Source organism: Saccopteryx leptura, chromosome 1 (assembly GCF_036850995.1).
Source record: "Saccopteryx leptura isolate mSacLep1 chromosome 1, mSacLep1_pri_phased_curated, whole genome shotgun sequence".
Lineage (NCBI taxonomy): Eukaryota > Metazoa > Chordata > Mammalia > Chiroptera > Emballonuridae > Saccopteryx > Saccopteryx leptura.
Window position 1 is genome coordinate 317,821,955 of NC_089503.1, and position 27,402 is coordinate 317,849,356.

Here is a 27,402-nt window from a genome sequence, read left to right on the forward strand (position 1 = left end):
CAGAGCATATCCAGGCCTCCAAGCGTGAAGAGAACTCCATGTACCAGCCGGAGCTTTGGGCGCAGGGGCCCAGTGCAGCATGGCCTCTGCTTTGCCCTGAGGCTTCCTTCATTTCCTGCATAATTAGTGTGCGCCTGTTAGTGGTCCTTTTAATCTCAGGTAGCCTCAGTATTGACTTCTCATTTCCTGACTCCCTTTGAGTAAACACAGACATTCATTATTCCAGTGCACTGAAACAGACATTTTAAAAACTGTGAAGGATTGCAGAAAATGTGGCATATGAATGTCAAGTATCAGCTGAGGGCTTTTGAAATTCTGCTTCCAAATTCAAGTTGAACAATTACTCTGGGTTCATATTTGGGTTCTGCCACAGCCAATGCATGGAGCCCTTCAGCTCATGAAGCATTCCCGTGTGATTTTACATCTGTGTTACATTTAGCCTTTCAAGTTGCTCTAGGCCCCTGCTCAGAGCACACACCCATGTGAAACAAGTACAGAGACCTCTCAGCAGCTTGTAGTTACAGCGTCAGTGATGTTTCCGTATTTCTGCTTGCCTCAAAATATTCCATGCCCACATCCTTAACTTTGCATTTTGTAACCTCAGCACAGATGTAACAGAAAAGAAACTCAGAGTCATTTCCTTGGGTAGTTTTGTCCACAGGAACTCAGAAGACTCTCAATGGAGCCCTCCTTCAGTGACCGTTTTACACCCTGGACACTGGGGACCGCAGGCACTCTCTAGTGCTGAGCCTCCTGCAGCAGCACGTGGACTGGAGCATGTCACACGTGGCAGTGTTTGGGAGAATGTTTCCTTCAATCTGCACGAATTCTTGTTGACTGTGGCGCTGTTTGCGTTATTAGCAGAAGCCGGTTAGACTGGACATGTCTTACATTCAGCAGTAATCTGGAGAGATTGGGGCTCCATTCTTCGTTCCTCATAGAGCATCTCGGCATAATGTACACTGTGTCCTGCTTCTAATCGTTTGTGCGGCTGCTTCTCCCTCCTGGGCTGTAAGCTCTTTGACGGTGGTCTGTTCACTCCCCGGGCACTGCTGTGTGCCAGGCGTCCCGGGGTGCTGGGGACGTGGGCACTGAGGAGGGTACAGTGCTGCCCTTGGGGAACTATCATTGTAGTAGGGGCAGAGCCCTCCTGGGATGCTGGGGACGTGGGCGCTGAGGAGAGTATGTTGTTGCCCTTGGGGAGCTGTTATTGTAATGGGGGGCAGAGCCCTCCTGGGATGCTGGGGACATGGGCGCTGAGGAGAGTATGTTGTTGCCCTTGGGGAGCTGTTATTGTAATGGGGGGCAGAGCCCTCCTGGGATGCTGGGGACATGGGCACTGAGGAGGGTATGGTGTTGCCCTTGGGGAGCTGTTACTGTAATGGGGGGCAGAGCCCTCCTGGGATGCTGGGGACATGGGCGCTGAGGAGGGTATGTTGTTGCCCTTGGGGAGCTGTTATTGTAATGGGGGGCAGAGCCCTCCTGGGATGCTGGGGACATGGGCGCTGAGGAGGGTATGTTGTTGCCCTTGGGGAGCTGTTATTGTAATGGGGGGCAGAGCCCTCCTGGGATGCTGGGGACGTGGGCACTGAGGAGGGTATGTTGTTGCCCTTGGGGAGCTGTTACTGTAATGGGGGGCAGAGCCCTCCTGGGATGCTGGGGACATGGGCTCTGAGGAGGGTATGTTGTTGCCCTTGGGGAGCTGTTATTGTAATGGGGGGCAGAGCCCTCCTGGGATGCTGGGGACATGGGCACTGAGGAGGGTATGTTGCTGTCCTTGGGGAGCTCTCACTGTAATGGGGGGCAGAGCCCTCCTGGGATGCTGGGGACGTGGGCGCTGAGGAGGGTACGTTGCTGTCCTTGGGGAGCTCTCACTGTAATGGCGGGATAGAGCAGAGAAGTGAAAACATAGTATGTAGTGTCTCATCTGGTGACATGTGTTATGGAGGAAACAGTGGGACAATGTGGCACACTGGTCTTCCATCTTCCATCCTTGGCAACTCGTGGCGCAGAGCCTGGCATGTCATGGTGTGAAACTGATCTAGTCTCTGGCAGTCTTTACCAACTCAAGGAGCATCAGAGGTGGTGCCCAAACTCTGCATGTGTCCCTCGGCAGCAGTCGGGGTGTATAGACTCTTATTTGGGGGCATCTTCCCTGCCTGTCCACAGGGCCACCCCAGATCAGACTTCTCTATGTCCCTGCCTTATGCATGCAGACGCCAGTGTGATGTTACCCTGATGCACAAGTGGCCCAAGGGCTTCCTCTGTCTTCTGGAAGGGACCCAGCCCCAAACCTGGTACCCAGGCCATCATGATCCTCACGGCTTCCTCCTCCCTGAGCAGTGTGATGCCCCGTGTAGCCACCTGGATCTTGGTTTCATAGGCCTTTCCTCAGCTCATCTTCTTTCCATTGCTGTGCACTGGTTCTGCGTCCTCTGAGGCTCAACTTGAATGCTACACCTCCCATGCTCATGCCGATTGCTCTCTGAGCCTGCCCAAGTCGTCCCTTGTCACACAGCTCACGCTGCACGTGGCTGGATCTTTATTTACAGACATGGCCATGTGAGTTGCATTGCACTCTGAATAAATCTGGTCAACAAATGTTATAAATAAGCAGACCTAGAAATGGAGGGTGAATGAGTCAGTGAGACACTGGACAGGTGAGGGCACAGGTCCTCTCTCCTGTGGGACCTCATGGGTCCTTTTTCTCATCTGTGCTATTCTCCCAGCCCTACATTTTTTTTTTGCACATTAAAGTGCTTGATACATACTATTAGAATCAATCAGTTTTTCAACAAATAGCATTTCTATTAAGGAAAACTGCGGACAGCCATGTTAAACATCAAAGATCTGGTCAAGCCAAAAGAGTGTTATGAAATTAAGGTTTTTTCTTTTGCAAAAGTGACATGATAAGAACAAAGATCATTACAGATACAGAACTTTCCCTTCAGTCTGTGTAGCCTCACCCCACTGTCTGGGTGTTGGCAGAGCTCTTCTGTGTGGACTCAGACACCAGTATTATTGTACAAGCAGTGCCCCCTTCCTGCACGACTGTCCTCTTCCTGTGTGCTTTGCCTTCCCCACAAAGCACTGCGTTTTGTGAGGTTGGAGTCCCCTTGGGGTGGTGGTGGAACAGGAAGTGGCATGGGTAGTTTGTGACAGAAGTTTGGTCCTTGTCATTTGGGGTCTCATAGGATGCTGATAGTTGGGTATGGCCAAATCCTGCCATCTTGTCCGGTCGACAGAGTGCACAGTCCTGGTTTTGCCCTTGATTTGTGACTGTTGTCCGCTGACCTATCGACTGATGGAGCGCCTGTGTCTGTGGGCTTTCAACCTTGCAACAGACTCGGGAACTGTGATGGTGGTATATTCCGCAACTTTGAGTTGGACGTTATTTATATTGGAATTAAACATTCTTGCCACTAAACCAATTTGATCATCACATTAATTGTTTTTGCTGAGCCAAAGCGTCTTATGAATTTATAGTCTTGAGTTGCGCACTGCTCTCACCTGAGTAGGACTTTTTTCTCTGCGTTGGATCTGGAATCTACGTAATTAACTTCTGAGATCTCCATCACCAAACTGTCTGGGTTTCAAATTTAAGTCTCCCAAGTTGGGCAGTGCAAGAGATTAGACCATAGAGCCATTCCGGCTTGCTTACGAGGAAGAGAATACATATGATTACCAGTTAAGCTCCTAATTATGCAAAGAGGTTTATTGCTGGTTTTGTGCTGCATAGGTGATTAACATAGTCGTAACAACTGTAGTTGTTTCCTTCTCTCACCCTCCTGCTCATCAGCAAGTGCTGACTCATTTACCCACAGAGTTGTGCCCTGCAAGGTGGGCGTCTAAGTTTATGTCATGGACAGTGTCCTGGAATCCCTTAAGTCACAGGCATGTTTTACACTGGAATTCCCCCCATTCTAGTTGCCACACTGCCTGTTTGGTTCACTACAGGGGACTTTGTCTGTGTCAGGCCTCATATTTTTCAGCACCTGCGCACTCCAGGGTGCACCTCCAGCTTGGGCTGCCCTGGTGGTGGGAAATGAGCCCTTCTCAGGAGACCCAGAGCTTGGGTGGGCTTGCTCTGGTGACTGGCAGGCTCATTTGTCATATGGCGGGAGAGGGGGACACGAGCCATATTTTGTGCCTGAGGGGTTGTTGATTTCATATACAAAGTTACACTTTTCTAGAGTTGCATCTGCACAGGTAGGTTAGTAAGTGGTGGCTCATCCCTCCTGTCCTCCTGTCAGAGACCCTGGTGTCCCACCGTGTCTCAGGGTGTCAGTGAAACCCATATAGAGAGCTCAGGCTATTTTCAGATGAACCAGGTTTGCAACCTGGCCATGCCCTTCCTGGTGCAGTGCCCACCTACAGGCCCCTGCCTGTCAGATGGGGATCTTACTCTGCAGGGTTTAGGTGAAATGGGCCTGGCACAAGAGGATGCACTTGGAACCCAGAAGCTATGCTCTTGACTTCATGGTGGCAGCTGTCTGTACTGCCTGTAGCTATCCTGAGTGGGCAGCCCTCATACCACAGCATCCTTGATTTTGAGCCCATAAACATGCCCCCCCATTCACCCATCCACCTATCTACTACCTATCCACCTACCCACCTTCTTAACTACTCACCAACTCACCCACCTATTCCTCTACCTATTCATCCACCCATTCACCCTCTTGCCTATCCATCCATCCATTCATCCATCCATCCATCCATCCATCCATCCATCCATCCATCCATCCATCCATCCATCCATCCATCCACCCACCTAAACTACTCAACAACCCACCCACCTATTCCCCTACCTGTTCCTCTACCTATTCATCCAGTCACCCACCATCTGTCCTCTTAACACACTCACCTAGTCACCGACCTATCCATCTACCCTTACATCCATTTACCTCACATCATCCATCTACCAACCCATCTCTCTATCCACCCATCCATCTCTCCATGCACCCATCCATCCACCCACCCATCCATCTACCCACTTACTCATCCACCTACCTACCTACTTCTCCATCTATGTACCTGTCCATCCACCCGTCCTCATCCACTTATTCACCCAGCTACCCATCTATCCATCCATCTATTCACCCATCCAACCATTCATTCATCTACCTACTCGTTCACTCATCCATTTATCCACCCACCCACCCACATTTATCCATCTATCCATCCATCCACCCACCCATCCACCACCCACACACTCACCCATCCACCTACCCACCCACCCACCCACCTACCCACCTATTCCTTCATCTGTCCACCTACTCACATCCACTATATATCCACCCACCTCCCTATCCATTTGTCTGTTCACCTACAACCTACACATCCACTCATTTATCTGTCTACCATATTTCCCCATGTATAAGACGCACCTTAATTTTGGGGCCTGAAATTTTGGGAAAAAAATGTATTACATAAAGTTATTGAACTCAAGTTTTTTTTGTTTTTTTTTTTCCAATTTGTTTCCTCTGACAGGATGCAAGACAACCCAATTTGCTTGAGTTTTAAAAGGATTATTTCCTTTTCCCCACTTGAATGACCAATAAAGACACAAGTCCTACTGGCAAAGTGAAAAGGGGGTATTGAACTCAAGTTTTATTCACCATAAAATTCATACAACTCTTCATCACTGTCAAAACTCCCATCCATTAGCTTGACCTCATCTGTATCTGATGACGAATCACTGTCTTCATATATTGCCTCATCCTCAGTTCTATCTATGGCACTTGAAATGCCACACTTCTTAGATGACTTGACAACCACCGTATAAGACGCATCTAGGTTTTAGACCCCAAGTTCTTTGAAAAAGTGTGTGTCTTATACATGGGGACATACAGTACTTATCCATCAGCCGTCCACCTACCTACCCATCTACCCACTTACCCAACATTCCATTAATCTATCCATTTAGTCTGTTGGAGTAGTTAGACCTCTAATTGGCCAGTGTTGTTCCCACTTTGTAGGATACTCACACTGGCCCTCACCCCTGAGCTAGCAGGTGCTCTCACCCTAATCATTCTGACCCCCATATGCCCTGCAATCTTTTCACAACATTTACAAGGGCAGTACCACCAAACTTGGGAACTTTTTCTCTAGGAAGGTTTATCTGTGTTATAAACAAACTATAGTCGTATTATCTCAGTGGTTTAAACAACATTGTGTTTCTTATTGTAAATATAGATGTTCATTGTGAAAAATTCAAGGTCTCTATTTATTCTGGGCCCTTCTGCAGAAAATAAAGAGTGATAGTTTTCCACTGCATCACACACACCCTGTCCCAGGAGCGGCCACCTTTCTGAGTGATGTTCTCTCTGGGTGTGTACATACAACATGCAGTGCTGGGGCTTTTGGTGTAAATGGAATTGTTGATAAAGATGGAATTATTTTACAAATTGTTTTTTAAACAAAACATGGCAGGACAGCATTTTCAAAGAATTATTTAAATGATTCCTTAAAGCCTTTCTATTATTGAAGAAGGAAAGTCAGGTTATTTTTAATTGTCAGTTTTTATATCCCGTGCCTTCATATTCAGTTGTGGTCCACTTGGCACTTCGGTCTTCTGCCTGGGCTGTGGCATCTCTGTCTCGCCTAGGAACCCCTTGGGCTCGGCCTGTGCTCTTGTTGGCTTCCCTGCCACCCTAAGAGCTCTTTGGGATCCGGCTCATGCCTTCATATCTGTGTGTCCCCATGGTACAGGGCCTGGCGCCTGAAGGGCAGTGGGTAAGGGGCTGGTGCAGCTCCAACACGGATTGTACCTGCCAATGGTCGTGTGTGTTTGTGATTAATGGATAAAGTAAGACAGACTATACTCAAACTTCTGATGAAATGGGTTGGTTTATATTCCATTATTTGTCATAATGTGTTTGGCTGAATACCACCTTAGTGTGCCCACAGAAGCCCGTTCTGTCCTGGCTTCCAGGGCCCAGTCAGTCCTGCCTGGCTGAGGAAGGTTGTACACAGGACCAAGTCTGAGGGGCCCACATATTGCCCACCTCCTTTCGCAGCCACCTGCTTCGGGAGAGGGCGTGGAGTGTCTTCCTGGATTGAGTAGAAAAGAGCTAAGTCCATGTCCCCAAGGCTGGAGGGCAGCGCGTGAGAGCCCCTGCAATATCTTTACTTAAGCCCTGCAGGCATTGTTACTTAGATCCCTACAACATTGTTACTCAGGCCCCTGGGGCATTGTTATTTAGGTCCTTGCAACATTGTTACTTAGGCCCCTGAAAAGTTGTTACTCAGGCCCCTGAAGCATCTGTTATGTATGTCCCTGTAGTAACATACTTAAGTCCTGCCCCTTATTGACTTTTCTGTCTGCCTTTCTCTTTTCACCTGTGAATTTATCATTTTCACCTTTGAACCCTGGGATTGCCTGGAAGTCCTCAGCTTCCTTGGTTCCCTTTCACTTGTGATATTAGCTGACCAGGTTTTCTTCCTGTAGGATAGCCATCCTGTCCTCTCTCCTGTCACTTGGTGTGGCTGGTGTGTAGGGAGCTAAGTCCTATTCAGTGGAGGCTCCTTGCCCACCAGCAACAGCACCAAACTCCTCCGGCCTGCTGCCCAAGGGACTTCCCTGGAGTTCCCTCTCCAGGTGTCTTTCCCTCCTGGTGCCCTGCCTGGCCGTTTGACACATGTGTGGGCTGCGTACTCTGGTGGGAAGTGTATACCTTTGGGGTTAGATGGTCTTGAGGTAAAATCAGCTCTGGCTGTTGGCCAATCAGGGTTGTGACTCTGAGGATTCCTCCCCAGGCTGCAGTATGAGTGTCCTGGGTCCTGATGGCCGATGGCATCTAAATGGTGGAGCCTGTGCTGAACCTACTGGTTTTGCTGTTGGTTGTGCCTGGCCATGACCCTGGGGTGGGGGGTCAGCCCCAGATAGTCTGGGTGTTTTCTGCTCATGGGGACTCCCCTGGCTCTGACTCTGCCACAGCTCTGGGCTTCCAGAGTGTTCTGTGTGCTCTCTCTGTGCCAGCTTCAGGTTGGTGGATGCTTTCTCTGGCCAGATAAGTGTTTCTCTCATCCTGACAGTAAGGGTCATTCTGATTCTATCAGCTTTTCTAAGAGAAATTGATGTGTGAGGGTCTCTTGAGTTAAATGCCATTGCTTCATTACATTGAAGAGTAATGAGTGGCCTTTTGTGAGAAATGACACCTTGAACAGGCCACCCACATTTCCTGGGATGAAATATAAATAATAAGCCAGCTGAACATGAAGAGGAATCACCCAGGCTTCCTGCTGTCTGGGCTTCCTGTGGATCTGGCCTGCTGGCCCTGTTCTGTGCACAAGGGTGCTTGAGTTAAGGGATGGCTTTATTTCCCTGTTTACCTTTTATTATTGGCAAGGCAGTATCTTAGAGTGTTGAAGCCCCTTGGAAGGTCCTCTTATTGACATTGACTCAGCTCCCTGACAGTGGAAAGCCCTGGCTGTTCTTGATGGGTGGGTTGTGGGGTTCATTCTGCAGAAACTGTCTTCCCAGTGAGGTGGTTGCTGCTGTGAGGAGGCAGCCATTTATACCATGCCTGTGAACTTGATCTTGCAGCAGAAAGGCACTGTGATGGGTGGGTGAAACCTGGCACCAGGGCCTTCCCAGGATGTGCCTGGGAGATTCTGAGTTGGAGCCCACATTTGTAATCCAGGGAGATAACACCTCCCACTGAGGCTGCCTTGTTGGGCCCCCAGGCAGGGCCTGTAACCCCTTCTCACCCCCACCCTCCCCACCTTCCTATCCCAGTGACTCTCTTGACACCTTAATAGTTATGTTTTCAGTTTTAAAGATGTTTTCCTTGCAATGATGCCATGCATATTTGCAAAATAAAATGAAAGCAAATAAAATAAAAAAATAGGACACACAGTTTTTCAGACACTTATGAGTATTATGCTGGGTGACAGCAGTTCTGTGAGGACCTAAAACTGGTTTGTTCAGATGTCTGATGAGCCATTTCAATTAGGCATCTGTTTTGCACTTTAAAACTTTGAAGTTATGTTTCCTCATTTAGGTTTTTATACTTGAGGGAAGAAAAGGCTGTGGGACCCCATAGCCTACTCTTTTCTTTCAGACATCTGTGTTAACTGCTTTCTTGGGTCTTTGCTTATCATATAGGAGGGTTTACTTGCCGTGGTTTGGAACTTCTGACCTTAGAAATAGGTTTTTAGAGAAATTTTTACTAAATGGATATGTAAATATCATAGAAACAGAATTTTAAAAAAATTACAGAAAACTTTCAGATCTCTGTTAGGAATAATATGTTTTAGGTTCTCTCTTATTAGAATGTGGAATGCCTGAGAAGCAGTCATTTACAATATGTTAGGTTAATTAATTAGAGGATTCAGAATATTAATTACCTGCATCTGATTAGGTATTAAAACTGAGAACCATTAAGTGATGAGGTGGAAGAGACACGAGGCATCTCCTTAGAGCGCGAGGAGTGGGACCTGGGGCGACAGCAGAGCACAGACTGCCCCCATATCTGCCCTCCCCCGGTCGTGTCTCTGGGCTAACCTCAGTGTCTCTCCCTTGCTCCACAGAGGAGGAGGACATGGATGTCGCCGACGTGTCCTGTGTGCCCGCCGACGTGCTGCGCAATGTGGAGGCCGACACATACTGGTGCATGAGCAAGCTCCTGGACGGCATCCAGGTGAGCCCCCGAGGTCTCGGCTCAGCCACCTGTCTGCAGCTGGGGTAGTGACGCCTCTCGGGTGGTGGTGTAGGACATGCTGCATGTGTGTGTGTGAGTGTGCAGATGCCCCTGGAGACAGCTGTGGTGTCCCGCTGAGGGTTCCAGCAGAGGCCACAGTGCAGGGTGCGGTGCCCAGGGAGTAGGCTTGGCCAGGGGTCCCCAAACTTTTTACACAGAGGGCCAGTTCACTGTCCCTCAGACTGTTGGAGGGCCAGACTATAAAAAAAACTATGAACAAATCCCTATGCACACTGCACATATCTTATTTTAAAGTAAAAAAACAAAATGGGAACAAATACAATATTTAAAATAAAGAACAAGTACATTTAAATCAACAAACTGACCAGTATTTCAATGGGAACTATGCTCCTCTCACTGACCACCAATGAAAGAAGTGCCCCTTCCAAAAGTGTGGCGGGGGCCGGATAAATGGCTTCAGGGGGCCGCATGTGGCCCGCGGGCCGTAGTTTGGGGACCCCTGGGCTTGGCCCTGCGGGGTCTGGTTCCCACACTGTGCTAGGTGCTGCCTGCTGTGTGCTGGTGCTGGTCTCTGCCCTGGGGAAGGAGAGGGAAGTGAGGTGAGAGGCTTTCCTAAGGAGCGTTCTGGGGTGGAGGAAACTGGTAAGGGTGGTATTATGAGGCATGAGACATGTGCTCTTGATGTTCTATACATGGGGTAAAGTGAGGCTTGGAGAAGGGACCATTAATTTTGCTGACAGAAGATGGTTTTGGTCTGTGAAGTTTGAGGGTCCACATGTCCAAGGTTCATTCTGGTCACTCAGGAGAGGACATCTGTTGCAAGGATGGCCACTGCAGGGCTGGAGGCTGTGTGGGTTTCTGTTCTTCCAGGGCTCCTTGTCTCAGGTCAGAGAGGGCCACTTCCACCTGAAAAGAGAGATGTGAGTGGTTTCCCTTGTCACATCAGCATCTGGCTTTTTCTGACGCACTGACATAGCAGGTGCTTCTGGTGCCCCGAACAGGAGTGGTCTCAGCTCGGCGAACTTCTTGATTTGAAACCATCATAGTACAGCCATTATATGATGTAGTGTGTAGGGTTAGGCCCTGAGGTGTCATTTCAATAAATTAGCTGGGATTTTTCATAAGGAAACAGTGTAGGCTCAGTACTCTGGATAACTTAGGAACTGACAGCTACAAAGGCCTTCCTGCATGAGGGATGGAAACCTTGTATCTGAAGGCTGACCACACCTCCTCCTGGCTGCCTTTGTATCTTGTGAAGAGAAATGCACCTGCCACAGACAGGTTTTGACCTGCACATCATTTTATCATTTTCCTGGTTTGTAAATATTTTCATATTTTTAGTCTTTCTCCCAAAACTTCAGTTTTCCACCTTAGAGAAGGGATTGAATTATAACGTGAAACTCTAAATTTCACGTCACTTCTCTGATCACAAGTGATGGAACGTCTGCCATTCAGTACAAGGTTATCTGGCTTCTTGTGAACGGAATCAGCTGTGCAGTGAAATTGATGTTGGCTCTTCACTTTTTTCTGGGCTTTGTTGTCTGCTGAAGGTTTCCTGACAAGGGTGACATGTGGTGCACGTGTTTACAGCTTACAGCAGGTACGTGGCAGCCCTCTGTCTTGGTACCCGGTTACAGCTGATTTGCACGTGACCCTGATGTGAGCAGGCATTGAGGGTGCCGGCTCCCACCCTCCAGGGACATGCTCCTTGGGGGACATTGTAGCGTGGCAGGGACTATGGCCATTTAAAGTTTGGATTATGTGAGACTAGGCACTGGTTTCATATCAAGAGGACATGGACTAGGGTGTCAGCTCCCTTAGGACCGGGATGCCTGCGTCCCTGTGGCTGGCTGCTCTGCGCCTCAGCCCACGGCCCCGCTCTTGGCCTCTGCCCCCTCCTGGCCTCTCTCCTTAGAGCTAGAACCGCTTCCTTACCCACCCTTTCTGTCACATCACTGTCCTGCTTGAAGACCATGGGGAAACTCTGGTTTGGTTTTGTTTAGTGCAAACTCTCAGCCTGGCCTTCACCATTGTTCCCTGAGGTGTGTGAAGGTGAAGTGTATTATCACGTCGTGCTCTGTCCATGCTTTCCCCAGGGAGGACTCAGGAAGTTAAAGCTGCTGGGCCGTGGCTTTCCTCCTGAGCAGGGATGGGACTTCTGAGCATAACTGGTGAGCATGACGGTGACGGTGAGGACATGACACCACTGCACACGGTGTGTCTCCACTGGTGGGTGCTTCTGGCATAGGCGCAGTCCCAGGATAGCGTGGATGTCCCACCCATTCTTGTACAGAGGTGAGGCCGCTTACCCAGTGTCAAGTGGCTTGTGTTTGGACCTACACGTGAGCGCTGAAGCCTGTGGCTTCCTGCTCTGCTTTTTCTTCTCCAGCTAAAATAAGCAAAGATGACCCCACTTCTCCAGAGCAGTTGTGGATGAAAACCACCCCTCTTCCCTTTTCTCATTGTGGACACCCTGATGGGAGCAGCTGTGCTTTGGAGTTCACCTTGGGGTTTTGCTTGGAGACTACATTCTGCACTTGGCCAGATTGTGGGCAACACCCACAGTCTGCAGGTGCCAATCACAGGCTTTGGGGGCATGTGAGTCACTGTCCTCTGCTGTCCATGAGCAGCTCGCAACTTGGTGGCCAGGGTTAAGCAGAGGACACCGTTGGAGGGCAGACAGTGCTGGGGAGGAGGCTGCTGGGAGAAAGAACCCACCACTCCTCCCAAGAAATGCTGGATATGCTGGATGATGTTGGACAACAGTGGTCTAAAACGCACAGGTGAACTGTAACCAGGGGGTCCTTCAGAAACTGAGGGAGAGGATGCTGGTGGATGCCAGTACATCTGAGGGGCGTTGCCAGGCAGTGGTGGCTAGGTATTTAGGTTTTACTGCCCAAACCGGCAAGGTATAAAAATAAAATAAATGCTGGTCCTGCACAGGGAGCCCCAGATCTTCAGTTGTATCTGCAGTCCAGGTCATCCACATCAGTCTCAGCACCGCTCTGCACACTTAAAATTACCCAGGAACTCAATGAGGATGTACTTATGTGACTTAGTCCTGGCAGTATTTATTGCATTAGAAACTCCAACCGAGATAATTTAAACTTACTTAGTAATTAAAAAAAATAACATTGATAAACTGGTCATATGCTACTATAAGTAAATTTCACAATTCATTAATACGTTTTACAGCAGAAATGTTTAGTGAGAAGAAAGGCGTGGCTTTGCTTTCTCGCGAGGCTCCCGCTGTACGACTCAGTGGACGAAGCTGGGTTCTCATCCATGCGTCTGTGCGCAGTCTGCTGTGGTGTCCTACAGGGGCTGCAGCAGGAGTGGGTCTGCAGTTGGAGGAGGCACGAGCGTTCTAATCACCCCTTCACATACTTGTTAATGTTTTCTATTTAATACTGTACAACTTAACAAGTGGTAGTTTCTTAAAGGGTAGTTGCATTTTGAAACCTGAACCCGTATCAGTGAAGGTTTGCACTCAGTGACATTACAGTCCATTGGCCTGTCTGCACTTTGCCCGGGTCTCTCACCCGTGTTTGGCTCTGTGACACTGTGGTCCTCTGGCAGAGACTAGGTGTGGTGAGGCGTGCAGATCTGCGATGGGCACATTCATCACTCAGCATTAAAATCACACTGTTAGTATTTCCACCATCTCGTATAGAGAAAGTTTCTAGGCCAGATTGGCAGATAGAAGTTCTCCAAAATGTGGATTTTGGCTTAACAGCTCAAACATTGGTAACAAATACCTCCAATTGTTTTTCTGGAAGCCACAGGCCAACTTTGTCGCTGGTTAGACGATGTCTGTCAGGGACCCAGGTTTTGTGAACCAGCTTGCCTCTTGGTACCTCCTTCATACATAGGCAAGCTCACAGCCCAGACAGTGTTGTCCTGGGAGCTCGGCTTACAGAAGTCCTGTCTCTCAGTTCACATCTCAAGTGCCCTTTGTGTTCCTTCCATCTTGTCACTCAGGATATTAAAAAGATGTTTACTCAAGGTTGAGATTTAACCACAGAGTTAAGAATTTTTTCTACATCATCAAATGAAATAGCTCTTCCCCCTGCCCACCGTGAGTGCCTGGCATTAAGAAAACTGTTTGGTGGTCCTGCCTCAGTTCATGCCAACATGCCGGCATTATTGTTCACAGCCCCTTTTGTACCATGAGTACAGTTGTCAGCACGGTGACAAAAGCAGATGATATCTCAGTATTATTATGAAAGCAGTTTTGATGTCACAGATCACTCGAAAGGGTCTCAGGGACCTAGCAGTTGCTGACCACTTGGAGGACCTCTGCCCGCGAGGGAAGCTCCCACAACGCAGCCTGTGGGTTTCTCATGGAAAAGTCCCCCAAAAGACGAGCTTACTGTAGGAAAAGCATGAAACTGGGAAGCTTGTGCCAAGCAAACAACAGCTGCCACATTGGGAGTTGTACCCTGGGCTTGAGATCCTTGAACTGATGAGGATCCAGACGTATGTGGTTTCAGAGGCTTCAGGATAAAGAGTTTAATGTGAAGAATAAGACTGTGCAGAATGAGCTCACAGATTTTAAAAAATAACCAAACAGAACTTGTAGCAATCAACTTATAGCTTATAGTTGGTGGAATTTAAATTCATTAGGCATAGCAGAAGAGAGAATTAGTTAAAATAGAATGAGAAAACAACTGAGTAGGCAACACAGCGAAATGACAAAAAGAAGGAAGTGAGGTTAGGACTTGCGAGAATAAAAAATAAGTCCAGTAAGAGAAAATATTCTGGTGGAAAGCCAGTATTTATAAAGGTGGTAGCTGAGAACTTGCCAGTGCTGACAAAAGCCGTTGTTACTTATATTCACAGAGGAAAACAAGTCTCAAGAAAGAGGGATTAAGATATCACACGTAGAGAAATGAGAGGGAAACCACTAACTAGGAGAGACAAGAGGAAATCTCACAGGAAAGGCTAGTGACCTGCCAATCAGACCTTGAGATAGACGACTAGGTAACAAACAGACTGCACCGGAAACGGGGGCCAGAATAAAATGGACAATATGTTTGGTGTTCTGAAGAAAAAAGAATCATCAGGCCACATTGGATTTTTATTTTTTATTTTATTTTTTGTACTTTTTTTTCCCCTGAAGTTGGAAACAGGGAGGCAGTCAGACAGACTCCCGCATGCGCCCGACCGGGATCCACCCGGCATGCCCACCAGGGGGCGATGCTCTGCCCATCTGGGGTGTTGCTCTGTTGCAACCAGAACCATTCTAGCACCTGAGGCAGAGGCTACAGAGCCATCCTCAGCGCCCGGGCCAACTTTGCTCCAGTGGAGCCTTGGCTGCGGGAGGGGAAGAGAGAGACAGAGAGGAAGGAGAGGGAGGGGGTGGAGAAGCAAATGGGCGCTTCTCCTGTGTGCCCTGGCCGGGAATCGAACCCGGGACTCCTGCACACCAGGCCAATGCTCTACCACTGAGCCAGCCGGCCAGGGCTTTGGATTTAAAAGCAGAATTCTGTGATGTGCTACTTATAAGACTCTGGCCTCAAACATAAGATTTCAAAATGGAACAAAGAAAAAGGTTGAGGGAAATGCAACAGGGTTTGGTTGAGGGAACCAAAGTAATAATTTTGTAGCTCTCATGTAGCCAGGAGATGACATAGATTTGAAGGCAAAAGCTTCATTTGGGTTAAAGTGTATCCCTGCCTACTGGTAAGTGGCTTCATTCGTGGGAGGAGCCAATCCTGAAGTAACTCTGATGACTCATTTGTGTACGGGTACAGAGGGGTAACTCCTGAGTGTGGGATTGGTCAGGACAGAAAGGGCAAAACCTGGCTGGAATTACTAGAAGACCTTGTTAGTGCCAGACAGTAGTCTTAGTTCTTTGAACTATTAACTTGTTTCGTTGCCTCGATTTCCCCACTCCACCATACATCTTTGAGATGTGTCCCATTCTGTGACTGGTAGTTGCCGGGTTGGGATTTAGCTGCACAGGGTCAGGCTCTAACTGTCCTGCTACTCAGTAATGCGTTGGCTGCACAGATAGGAGTTGGTAAGACTCCAGGTTGTTAATGCCACAATCAGCATGGCCTGCTGGTCATCTCTAGAGCCCCACCTCCAACTCAGAGAGTATGCTGTCCTTTCCATTGTGTGTGGAACATCTATGACAACGCCCTGTCAACAGTTCCCGGGAGCCACACAGATGCAATTGGCATTCTTCTGGGTGGCAGCTCGGTGACATGGGCTCACCCCATGGTTTGGGAAGAGGAGATTGGGCTGGAGCCACTCTGTTTGGGAGGGAGTTCTGGTGTCAGTGGTTTTCAACTTTTTTACACTTGGGGACTGGTAAAAATAGAATTATTTTGGAGACTGCAAAAGACATAGATCACCCTGAGTGTAAGTGAATTTGACTAAGGTCATAGGGTCTATGATCTTCATACATCAGGTGGTAAACTCTTTCATGGACCAGCACAAAATTTCTGGTGGACTGGCTATGGACTGGTGGTTAAAAAAACACTGGTGTGGATCACAGGGGCTGGCTTTCTTCACAAAGAACTATAACTCAGACAGATGTGGGCGTTAGCTTTCCATGTGGCTTTCCACTGGGGTGTGGCCCCTGCCTCCCCCGGGTGAAGTCTCAGCAGGCAAGGCCCCTGCAACTCTTAGAGGACAGCTCCTGCTTTCGCAGTGTCTTCATTTCCCCGAGAGCACCATGCAGGGTTGTAGCTATGCAGTCGCTCCCTGAGTATCGGCTGCCACATCTGCCTGCCCTGAAGTCACACTACTGCTTTCGGATTCAGTGCTTAAGAAGACAGCCTCAGCGCTGGAAAGGAATTAGTCGTTTACATTTCCTGTCCTTGGGGAAGAATTATGCAGTCTGGAACCATTTGGTGGCACGAGAATGATGGGAAGGTTGGGGAAAGTGACTATATTATCTCAGAATTCGTGAGGGAAGGGACCAGAAATGTGGTGGTACAGTGAGTAGTAGCTCGGTTGTGGAGAGGCCAGTACACTGGGGCTGGAGTGTGGGTGCTGGGCAGGGGGAGAGTGTCCCGCAAATACAACTGTTGTGACTTCCCTATTGAACATCATGCCAGCAGGGAGAACACGGGCAGCCCGGTAACGGGAGGCCAGAGCCTGCTTGGGCTGTCCGTGGAGAAGTGTATGCTCTGAGGTGAGCTCTGTAGATGGGTGACTCAGGATCCTTAGACAAGAGCTAAGACAGCTGGACCCTGGGACAGGACCTGGTGACATTATCTCCACCTCAGCTCAAAGGGAAGGGAGGACCAGGGGCTGCTCTGGTGCTGGGAAGGTGGCAGAGGGACGGCTCAGCTGGGCAGAGAAGCAAGCCGTGGGCTGGCGCCAGGATGGACAGAGAGAGGATGGACGAAGCAGGTGTGTCCCTGCTGCACATCCGCTGAATTGTGCGCTCTGTGGGAGGAGTCTGTGAGTGACTCAGAACCCCAGTCCATAAAAATTGAACACTTGGAAACATTGTACAAAGGTTTATTACACAGGAGCGTGTCAGGTACTGGGCTGCAGCAGAAGGTTCATTAAGAATGAGTCATTGAGCAGCCATTTAAAAGTGAAAATGGCAAAAAAACTTAATTTGCAATAGCATCGAAAAACATAAAATCCATGTTGCTGCCCGAGTGAATAGTTCACTCCGTTTAATTACCAAGTAGTCCTCCTCTGTATGACTAGGTCCCCATTTGTTTGTTTGTCTTTGAGGCAGGGAGCCCAGGCTGCTCCTGGACTGTGTGCTGTTGTGAACAGAGTTTCTGTGAAGGTTCACACATGCAGTTCTTGTTGGAGTGCGCGCGCTGTATTTCCCCCATGTATAAGATGCTCCCGTGTATATGACACACACTAATTTAGGGGCCCGAGCTTTGAAAAAAAGACAAGTGTGAAAAACTGGGAAACATAAGTAAAAACATCTACATCAATGAGTGCAGAAACAAGTGTGAAAAAGCAGGAAATGCAAGTAAAAAAATCTGCAACCACTTCATAAGATGCACCCAGTTTTTAGACCCCAAATTTTTCAAAAAATGGTGCGTCTTATACATGGGGAAATATGGGTAGTTAGTTTTTCTTGGGTCAGTACGTAGGAGTGGATTTGTCCAGCCATCATGTAGGAGCATATTTTTTTTTTATGAAAAAGCTATTATATCATCCCCCCGAATTGGTCATACTGGTTTGCACGCCCATCAACAGCGTTTGCAGTCTGGCTCCTGCTCACCCCACCAGTGCTGCGTCTGTCTTCTTTGTTCCTGCTGGTAGTGGGCCTTGGTTCAGAGGCATGCTCATATATATATATGTAGTTCCACGTATATATTTAAATATTTTTTCCCAAGTTTGGTTTGTCAACTCATTTTTTGTACCAGTGTTTTCTGACGAATGGGAAAATTTTAATTTTGATGACAGGTAATTCGGCATTCTTTCTCTTCTGTGGTAATGGTTTTCTGTGTCCTGACTAAAAATCTGTTGTCTCCTGCAGGTATCTCCTGTGATTCTCTGCTAGAAGTTTTGTGATTTTAGTTTTTACTTTCAGGTCTGCCACTTAGTTCGACTTAGATTTTTCTGTGCGGTGTGAGAAGGCATCCTCGTTCATTTTTCAAGTGCAGATTTCCTGGTGAACGTGGCACACTGTCAAAAACAGTTTTGTTTCCAGGTTAGCTTGCTTTGGAAAGTTCAGTGACAATGTTAAGTGTGACGTTAGCTGTTAGCTTCCTGTAGGTGCCCTTCATCAGGGTTGCTGGCTGTGCATTCTGTGGACAGGGAGTCTACTTCTCACACGCCCGCCGGTTTCCTCTGATAGGTCTCTGAGGTGAGGGACACGAGGTGGAGGATGGTGTTCTTAGGTTTGTCAGAAGAAGAGTAGGAAGACACATCCTAGTTTGCTGAGACTTAAAAAAATTATGAATTAGTATTTCTTGAATGTGTTTCTTTCGTCTTCTGTTGAGACGATCATATGATTTTTTCTTCTTTGTTCTGTTAATGTCGTGAAGTACATTGATTAATTTTTGATTGCTAAATCAACCTGCATTCCTGAGATAAACCCCACTTTGTCATGAAATACTAGCTTTCTACCTATTTCTAGATTTTCTTTGGGAATAATGTATTTAAGGATTTCCACATCTCTGTTTGTGAGGGCTATCATTTTCTGGCTTCTTTTCTCCTGTCTTTTTCTGTCTTGGGTTTCGGGAAACAGGCTGTAGGAAGTGCTCCTGTGACTTCTGCGAGCCTCTGTGTAAGGCTGGTATTACTTCTTTCGTAATATTTGATGGACTTCAACAGGGAGCCACCCTGTCCTGGAACTTTCTTGGTGGGAAAGTTTTAACTTTAAATTCAACTTCTGCTCTGGATGGGGTCCAGAGTGTCTGTCTCTTCTCTTGTCAGTTTAGATAATTTTTAAAAATATATTTTATTTATTTATTTTAGAGAGGGGAGAGAGAGAGAGAGAGAAGGAGGGGAGGAGCAGGAGCATCAACTCCCATATGTGGCTTGACCAGGTAAACCCAGAGTTTTGAACTGGTGATCTCAGTGTTCCAGGTCGGCGCTTTATCCGCTGAGCCACCATGGGTCAGACCAGTTTGATAATTTGTGTCTTTAGAAGAGTTTGGCCATTTTAAACAAGTTGTATAATTTTTTGACATGTTGTTTAGAATATTTTCCAATTCCTTTAATGTCTGTAGGAACTAGTGATAGCTTTCCTCCCTAAGATTAGTAATTAGATTTATTGATATTTGTTTTGAGGGCTGTTACATGGTCTGTCGTACCAAATGTTTCATGTGTCCCTGACAGAAATGTGTTTTTCTCTGTTAGGGGCAGTTTCTGTGAGTGTCAGTCAGGTCCCGCTGGCTGAGAGGGTTCGTCTGTCTCCTCTGACCTCCCTGGTCTCCTGTTTGCTTTCCTACCTGCTGGTGGGCGAGGGCCTTTGAGCCCACCTCCGTGGCTGTTCTGTCTCCTTCAGTTCTGTCAGGTTTTGCTTCCTGTGATTTGAACCTCGTTTATTAGGTGCATAAACACTCAGGGTTACTGTGTTTCCTTGATGAACTCTTTATGTTTATCATTTAGGTTTATTTTGATGAAACAGTCCCCATTATTTCTGGAGTCCAGTTCATGTGATGGTAACACAGCTGCCCATCTTCCTGAGGTCGCCACTCCCAGTGCACCTTTTCCATCCCTTTGCTCTAAGTCTGTTGGTGTCTTCTTGTTGAAAGTGCGTATCTTGTAACTAGCCTGCTGCGAGGTTTTGCTTGCCTGTCTTTTTAGTATGCTGCTCTGACATTTGTTAATCTCTCATCCTTAGTTATACCCATGCTCACCCCTGCTTGTCAGAAATTCTACCATGAGGTTCAGTACAGTGTATAAACTTCCAACAACACAGTGTGCCCCAAATTTGAATATAAATCTTTTTTATTACCTGCTTTCCAAAGAGAAATCCTAAAGGCTAATTTTTATAGATTCAAGTCCAAACCCCAAATTTCTTTCCCCATTCAAGTTCAAATACTTGGAAGCTCACGGTTTGTCCTTAGCTTGTGCTGTCTCGGCAAGAGGGGTTTTGCGGTCTCACTGGGACACACAGGGCCCAGTCTTGTCCATTTATCATGAGTCTCTGACAACCCTCACTTCTCAAGAGTTTAGTGCTTAGCAGGACCCACAAAGCTTGTCACTAAATCTAGGAAACATGTCATGCCCAAGCCTCTGCACCGTCACCCCTGGGAGAGCCCACCCTTCATGCTGCCAAGGGTCACCGAGGGGCCTCTCTCTTGCCTGTGGGGCTGGGCCTGCAGCTCTTCTCAGTTGTGTCTCACAGACATGTGACAGTTTGGAGTCCAGAGCCTGTCACTTGCAGCCACATGGGAGAAATCTACCAGAAAGAGGTTACGTTTGAGTCTGTTCATTTTCCATTTCTGGAGAAAAAATCCTTGTTGCCTTGCTGGCATTTCTAGTTCTGCACCATGGCTGCGGCTCCCTCTCTAGTTAGGGGGAGCCATGGGGGTATGTGTGCGCTGTGTTAGATGGGGAGGGAGTCAGGTGGGTGCATGTGTGCCATGTTAGACGCGGAGGGAGTCCTGTGGGTTCGTGTGCGCTGCGTTAGACGCGGAGGGAGTCGTGTGGGTGCGTGTGCTCTGTGTTAGATGCGGAAGGAGTCGTGTGGGTGCGTGTGCTCTGCGTTAGATGTGGAGGGAGTCTTGTGGGTGCTTGTGCTCAGCGTTAGACGCGGAAAGAGTCGTGTGGGTGCGTGTGCTCTGCGTTAGACGCGGAGGGAGTCCTGTGGGTGTGTGTGCTCTGCGTTAGACGCGGAGGGAGTCCTGTGGGTGCGTGTGTGCTGCGTTAGACATGGAGATAGTCGGCTGCTCTTCTCATTGGGCCCTCGGCCTTTGGATATGCCACTAGCTTAAAGCTCAGCCTCTTGGCCACGTGTTATCACCCCAAGAACCCCTCTGGCAGATCCTGGAGCCGGTGACACTGTGAGTCACCAGGCCTCTTGAGGGTGACACCTGGGCCACATGCTCCTTCATCCCTCCACTAGGTGTAGATTCATCAAGTTCCATGGGCACGTCTCCTCAGAGCAGCATACCTGCATGCTTAGCCATCTCGAACGTCGCTCCCTAGCAGCATTTTCCACATCAGGTCTAGATTATCTTTCACTTCTGTCCTGGGCCATGAATGCAGAGTGACATGGGGGTGGTGGCTGTTAAAGTGCTGCCTCACAGACCTGCCCCCCCTTATGTGAGGCCAGCACCCCCTGGGGCCCCCTCCTCATGCACACACCTGCTGTCCCCGGTGTGATGGCAGCATGCATGTCTCCTACTGTCTACAATGCCAGGAAGACACTGCTCTCGTGACCTTGTCCTTGCCTGTGCCAGCCTGAGCCATCTTTCTGAGGCCTGTGCGGCCTCCCCAGTGTCTCTCCCTGAGACAACTGTGGTCCAGCTCTACCCACAGGAGCTCATGTGCACCACCAGTGCCCAGCCCCACAGGCTCGCCGGAGTTCAGGGACCCGGGGTACAGTGCCTGGCTTGGATTCTTCAGGGCTTTGTCCATCTTTTATTTCTTTGTGGTCTTAGGGGACCTGCTGAAGAGTGCTCCCAGATTTCTTGTGCCAGTGTATGCTGTGGCTGTGGTGACAAATCACCATGGACAGGGGACCTCCATGTCCCCGAGGCCAGAAGTCTGTGGTGTGTCTCTTGGGGCTGCCAGGTGTGTTGGCTGTGTCCTGTCTGGGGGCTGCAGGGAGAGTGTACCCCCTGGCCGCCCCACCACATGTGGGGCTCTGGCCCTTCTTCACTTTCGATGGAGTGAGGCCAGCAAGTCTTTCATCGTTCCACTTAACGTGATTCTCCACGGCCCTCCCCCCCTGGAAGGCCCAGGATTACAGTGGGCACACTGGAGTCATCCAGGGAACGTCCTGTTTTCCTCAGTTGGTCTGCAACCGAAATTCTCTTTGCCGGGTTCCTGGGGTTGGCCGTGGACATTTGTGGGGTTATTATTCTGCCTTCCGTAATTACCAGCGATTGTGGGGTTATTATTCTGCCTTCCGTAATTACTAGCGAGTGTCTGTTTCCATGTGGGTCCAGGTGAAGCTCTGCTCCTGAAAACGTCCCTGAGCGCTGGCTGAGATGCCGTAGGCACTGTGTGGAGAATGCCCAGCGTGGATGAAGGGCGTGCGCTGCCCTCTCTGGCTGAGCTGTGCAGTCGGTGGAGACAGGACTAGTTGCTCCCAAGAACTGTTGTCTTGAACTTTCTTACACTCCCACTGACCTGTTTTCCTGAGACCTCAGAGTGGACCAGGAAGGTGGTGTTATTGGTCCCATTTATAGATGAGGATGCTGAGGCCCCCGAGAGGCCACTCGCTTCTGACTGACAGAGCTGCTCCCTCTGTAGTCTTTGTGTCCTCAGACCTCGCCTTGGTGCCACCATGGTTTTCTTGTCTGTTTATGAGCGTCTTCACCTGAGTTCACTGGTAGCGGTCACACATCACTATCCCCACGCAGCGCCTGAGTTATTGGCTCTTGGATAGTCAACATGATGTGCCACTGCCGGCACCTGGCACGAATGATTTCTGCATGGTCGTGGTGAGTGTGCGCTGCCCTGGTGCCATCTGCTTCCCTGCGATCACTTCCCTGAAATGAGCTGTCCCTGTCAGTGCCTGTTTGTTCCATTTCCAGGTAAATGTCTTATATGCACACACAGAAATAAGTGTCCATCAAATGTTCCTGCGGTGGGCGTGCTGGCCTCTGCCACTGGGAAGGTGGGACTTGACCTCCTCAGGGCCAGACTCACGGGCACTGCATGGGCAGATGGTGTCTGCGCCTAGTGTGGGGCACACATTGGTGTGTGCATCTGCTCACCTGTGCCCGCTGCCGTGTCTGTCTGGAAACTGTGTTCTGTTGCTGTGCATGTGATACTTTTTTTTTTTTTTTCTTTAGGACAACTACACCTTTGCCCAACCTGGGATTCAAATGAAAGTGAAGATGCTGGAGGAGCTCGTGAGCCGAATCGACGGTAAGCCAGCTCCCTGAGTGGCCTCCCCTGTGGGGTGGGGGCGGGGGCGGGGGGAGGCTGCACTGAGCCCAGCCCCGGCCCCCGCTGGTGCAGGGCAGACCTTGTCCCTCTGAGGCCACATGGCTGCAGGGGCGCCCCTGCCCTTAGTGAAGGTGACAGAGCCTGAATGCAGTCCCTGTGCAGAAAGTCGTGAGTGTGCCCGGAGGCGGGCGGCCTTCCTCCTGATGAAGCCTGGTGATTGTCATAATCTGGGCGACGGCGTGCTTGTTCACGGCTGTCCTTTGTCACTGCATTCCCTGCCTGTGTGCCTCACTATGCCATTGGGTGCTGGCCTGATTTTTCCATGGAATCCCATTAATTACAGGTCTGGATATAGCATCTTTCATATAATGAGAAATTAAAGCGCGTGCTCGGGCTGTGTTAGATTGCACTTTCATATTCAAGTGGGGGCTTCAAAGTGCTTTTACCTCTGTCCTCAGAACTGCCCCCCTGTGATGTGCTGACTGTCATATTGCAGTAGCAGAGTTTAATTAAGTGAGAGTGGAGAGAGAATGTGGGCTGGTTCCAAGCCTATTCTCCTGGTAGTTTGTTAAATTAATGACCAGAGCATTAACAAAGTGATATGAAGCAGAACCAGGTGGAGATTTGTGACTCCAGCCGGCCAGTGGCGTGGTCCAGAGAAGGGGGATGGCCTTCCATAAAGAGCCCTATGTGAGCTTGGCAGACGCTGTCACAGGACGCACAGAAGACTGAGCTTAGCTAAAATGTGAATGTGGGGTCTGCGTCGCAGCGCATCCCGAGAGCCTGCACGTCCCTGTGCCGTCCCTGCTGAGCCATCACAGCAGCGACCGCAGCAGCGGCGGTCTTTGCAGGGAGGGCTCATGGCAGCGGGAACACTGGCGGACTGCACGGGGCTGTGCCTGTGATGAACTCCACTGTGCTCCTTGCTGGAGCGCTCTCCACTCTGTGGCTGATGGCCGCCACCCAGTTTCCACACTGACTAGTCTCACGCAGTTCTTCCAGTGATACTTCATTCGATTCAGCATACCAAGTGCTTTCAACCTGTCTGTCTGGAATGCTGCCTGTGCTTAAGTAATGGCATGTATGTACATTCATTGTTAATTTCACAGCGAGATCTTCCTTTGATTTGTTGGATTTTTTCCTTACCAGCAGTTTCAAACTGCTCCCCAGTCTCATTTAGTTCTTTGAAATATGATTTGCGGTGGATGTGAATTACACTTCTTAGCAGCTCCTCTCTCCCTCCCTTGTCCTGGAAGGCAGGTTTTATGTCTGCGTGGAGGTTAGGAAGTTGTGGTTAGTGCCCATTTGTTCCTGGGCTACGTTCGGGAAATGACCTGAATTGCTTTGTCCTAGCGCTGTGGGTTAGAGAGGCGCGCACTGCAGATTTGCCGGGCAATTGTTGACAAGAGCAGCCCCGGCAGCTGGCGGTACCCCCAGATCTGTGCTTGTCAGTCAGCATGCTCGCTGTGCTCTGGAGGATGGCATTTCACTCGCAGATTTCTGTCCAAATCACAGTCCTTCTCAATGCAGGATGCCTACTCGTGATAGGTCAGAGTGAGTAGCATGTTTGTCCTTCTAATGAAACCTTAGAGAACCTCTGGGGTGGATTTGACATAATGATCGCCAGGTTTTTAAAGCAATAGACCTACAGAAGTGGTTGAGTTTGGGCGCTCTGGCTGGGTGGGCGCCGTCTCCCATATCCACCCCGGAATCCATGTCCGCGGGCCTCTGCCACGTGAAGGTCCCTCCCCCGTTTCATCCACACCTCTTGGAGAAGGAGTTTGTGGGGCAAGACCCTTTGCTGGGACTGTAAAGGTTTTATTAAGGGCAGCATATACAGGGAAGAAAAGATTGCTTAAAAACAACAACAATCCACTGCCTCATTTCTGCGTTTTAGGGGAAGGACAGTATTTATCTCAGAACTGTGTGGCACTTTGATGAAGGAACACACCTTCATGGACTAATTTAGAAAGGTGAGGTTCTGTGGGTGTGTCTCAGGACAGTTGTTAAGGAAAGAGCCAAGTTGCTGTGCAAAGGAAAGCTACAGGAAGTGGGAGTTCCAGCAGAAATGGTGTCAGGATGTGTGCCCAGCAGTCAGGAAGGAGCGGGGAGGCCGAGGAGGTCAAAGGCCGTGGGGGACAGAAGGAAGCACAGGTGTGGTCAGGGGGACACACTGCACTGTCTTCTTTTCTGGTGGGTAAGAAGGGCTAAAGAATTTCTAAGAAGCAATTGTTAAGTGCACCCTCTCTCTGTTACCCCGTATCTATAGTGAGAGTGGGTTACGTGGACAGGAAGGTGTCATGAATGAAGAAAGAGGGTCATGCCCATGTGGGGGCCAATGGAAAGGAGGGTGGCTACTGGTTCAAGAGAAAGGGCAGGGTAGGGAGCGATGGTCCATCTCACGAGAACGCCAGGCTGGCTGAGACACTGCAGGGGTCTCCTGTCATCTCTGGGGCAGAAGAGGAGACAGACCTGAACCCCTTGATTTGTAATTAAAGAAAAAGGTGAGAGTGGGAAGAACAAGACAATTCCAACCGTCTCCCTTTGAAGACATGTAAAAAAACACTGGATAAGATTTTTATTTTAAAGCCAGCAAACAAACCCCCAAAATTTTCAAAAGCATTGAACTAATAGGAGAACAAAACCTTCCTGGCTGGGTTCTGTGAGAATGCTGGAACCCAGAGAAGTAAGTCCTACACAAAGCCAGTGTCATCCTGAGGGCACTTACTCATCCAGAAGAAATAATCCCAAACTCTCTTGTGGTCTGACAACCTCATAGAGTGAATGGGTCAAACCCTGGACCACCCAAGATAGGGAATCTGAAAAGTGCCCATATGCTTCTTGAGGCCTAGATGCGTGACTGTCAGGGTAAAGCTGGACGTAAATTGTTCCTACGAATCACACACACACACACACACACACACACACACACACACACACGTATTTCAATTAAAACAACCTGCACACAGTTAAAGGTTATCACACCTTCAAGATTCCTTAAAGTGAGAAAGCACCAGATGGCAGAAACTGGCCCACAAGATGTTGAGCTTTTGATTCTTAGGTCCCCGAGCCCCAGATCCTTGTTGCCGTCTCTGGGCCCAGAGCCTGTACTTCCTCTGCAACTCTAGGAAGGGTGAGCTCGGAGGGAGCCAGGTCGAATACAGTCCAGTCCTAAGCATCAGGCTGCCCGTCCCTGCCAGAGGTCACAGGTGGTGAAAATGCCGATTTCTGTGTCATGTGTGATTTGACATTAAAGCATACGTGGACATGCATGCACACACACAGATGCACATACACATGCATGTACCTGCACACTCTTAGGTGCAGTCTATTTCATTGTGTGGCTACTGTATCTGAGGCCAGTGACTGCTGTTGTCCCTAGAGCACACTGTGCTCACACATCCTACTGTCCGACGTGTCAGAGGCAGTGTGTCCTCCTGGAGACGGTCTTGCTCAGGGCTGCGGGCCTCTGCTGAGCTCCACCCCCACGAAGCTCGTTGACTGTCCACACTGCAGACCTCCTGGTGAGGCTGGTCACCAAGTCATTTTTCTGAGTGAAGTTGCTCTTCGCAGTTAGGTTTGATCAATTTCTGGCCAATGTCTGACTCATTCTCTGAAAGGCTGGCTTAGACCCTTGACTGCTCTGCTGAGCATGTTCTCAGCCACGCAGAGACTGACCGCCCTGAAAGGTGGGTTTTTCTTCACACTGACTGTGGAGGATGACCTTTTGGGATGTGCTGTGCGTTGTTCCCTCGACCACAGCCCTCTGGCCTGCTGATGGGTGATTCTGCGCTCGAGTGCAGGCAGGTCTTACTACTTGCCTGTTCTTCCTCTCTAGTCCGTCGTCCACAGCACAGCCGCCGTTCTGCCTGTGGGAGCGGTGGGCCCTCCACAACTCAGTGCTGTGGCAGAAGCGCAGTGCGGTGGCCCCCAGGGCTCTTTGCAGTTTGGTCCTACACTCTTCATCCTCCTGCCAGCTGAGGCTGCATAAGCCCTGGGGCGTCTGCACTCCATGTGCCTCTGCTTCTGCGTCAGGCCCTGTTCTTGTCACTTCCCCAGGTGTGGTGCCTGCTGTTTGCTCTCAGCAGTGGGAGTGCAGCCTCGGCGGCACTCACAGGGAAGGCTGTGTTCCCTGGACAGGGGTGGGTAAGTGGAATGTCACCCAGGACTTTGGCCTCAAGGGCTGAGAGGTGGGGGATAACTGGCACGCCAGGAATAGGAGACAGAT

The 27,402-nt window shown here is 49.3% G+C and overlaps 1 protein-coding gene and 1 non-coding gene across 2 annotated transcripts in view; one reads left to right on the plus strand and one right to left on the minus strand.

Moving 5' to 3' along the window:
• TBC1D22A (TBC1 domain family member 22A) overlaps window positions 1-27,402 on the plus strand; it is a 214,955-nt gene that overhangs the window by 121,438 nt on the left and 66,115 nt on the right. Inside the window, exons 9-10 of the mRNA XM_066358713.1 lie at window positions 9,535-9,644; window positions 23,078-23,153. Coding sequence (XP_066214810.1) covers window positions 9,535-9,644; window positions 23,078-23,153 — 186 coding nt within the window. The remainder of the gene's footprint in view (window positions 1-9,534; window positions 9,645-23,077; window positions 23,154-27,402) is intronic.
• On the minus strand, window positions 5,473-5,597 carry LOC136389907 (small nucleolar RNA SNORA27). Its single transcript, XR_010748460.1, has one exon. It is a non-coding gene; the product is annotated as a small nucleolar RNA SNORA27 (small nucleolar RNA).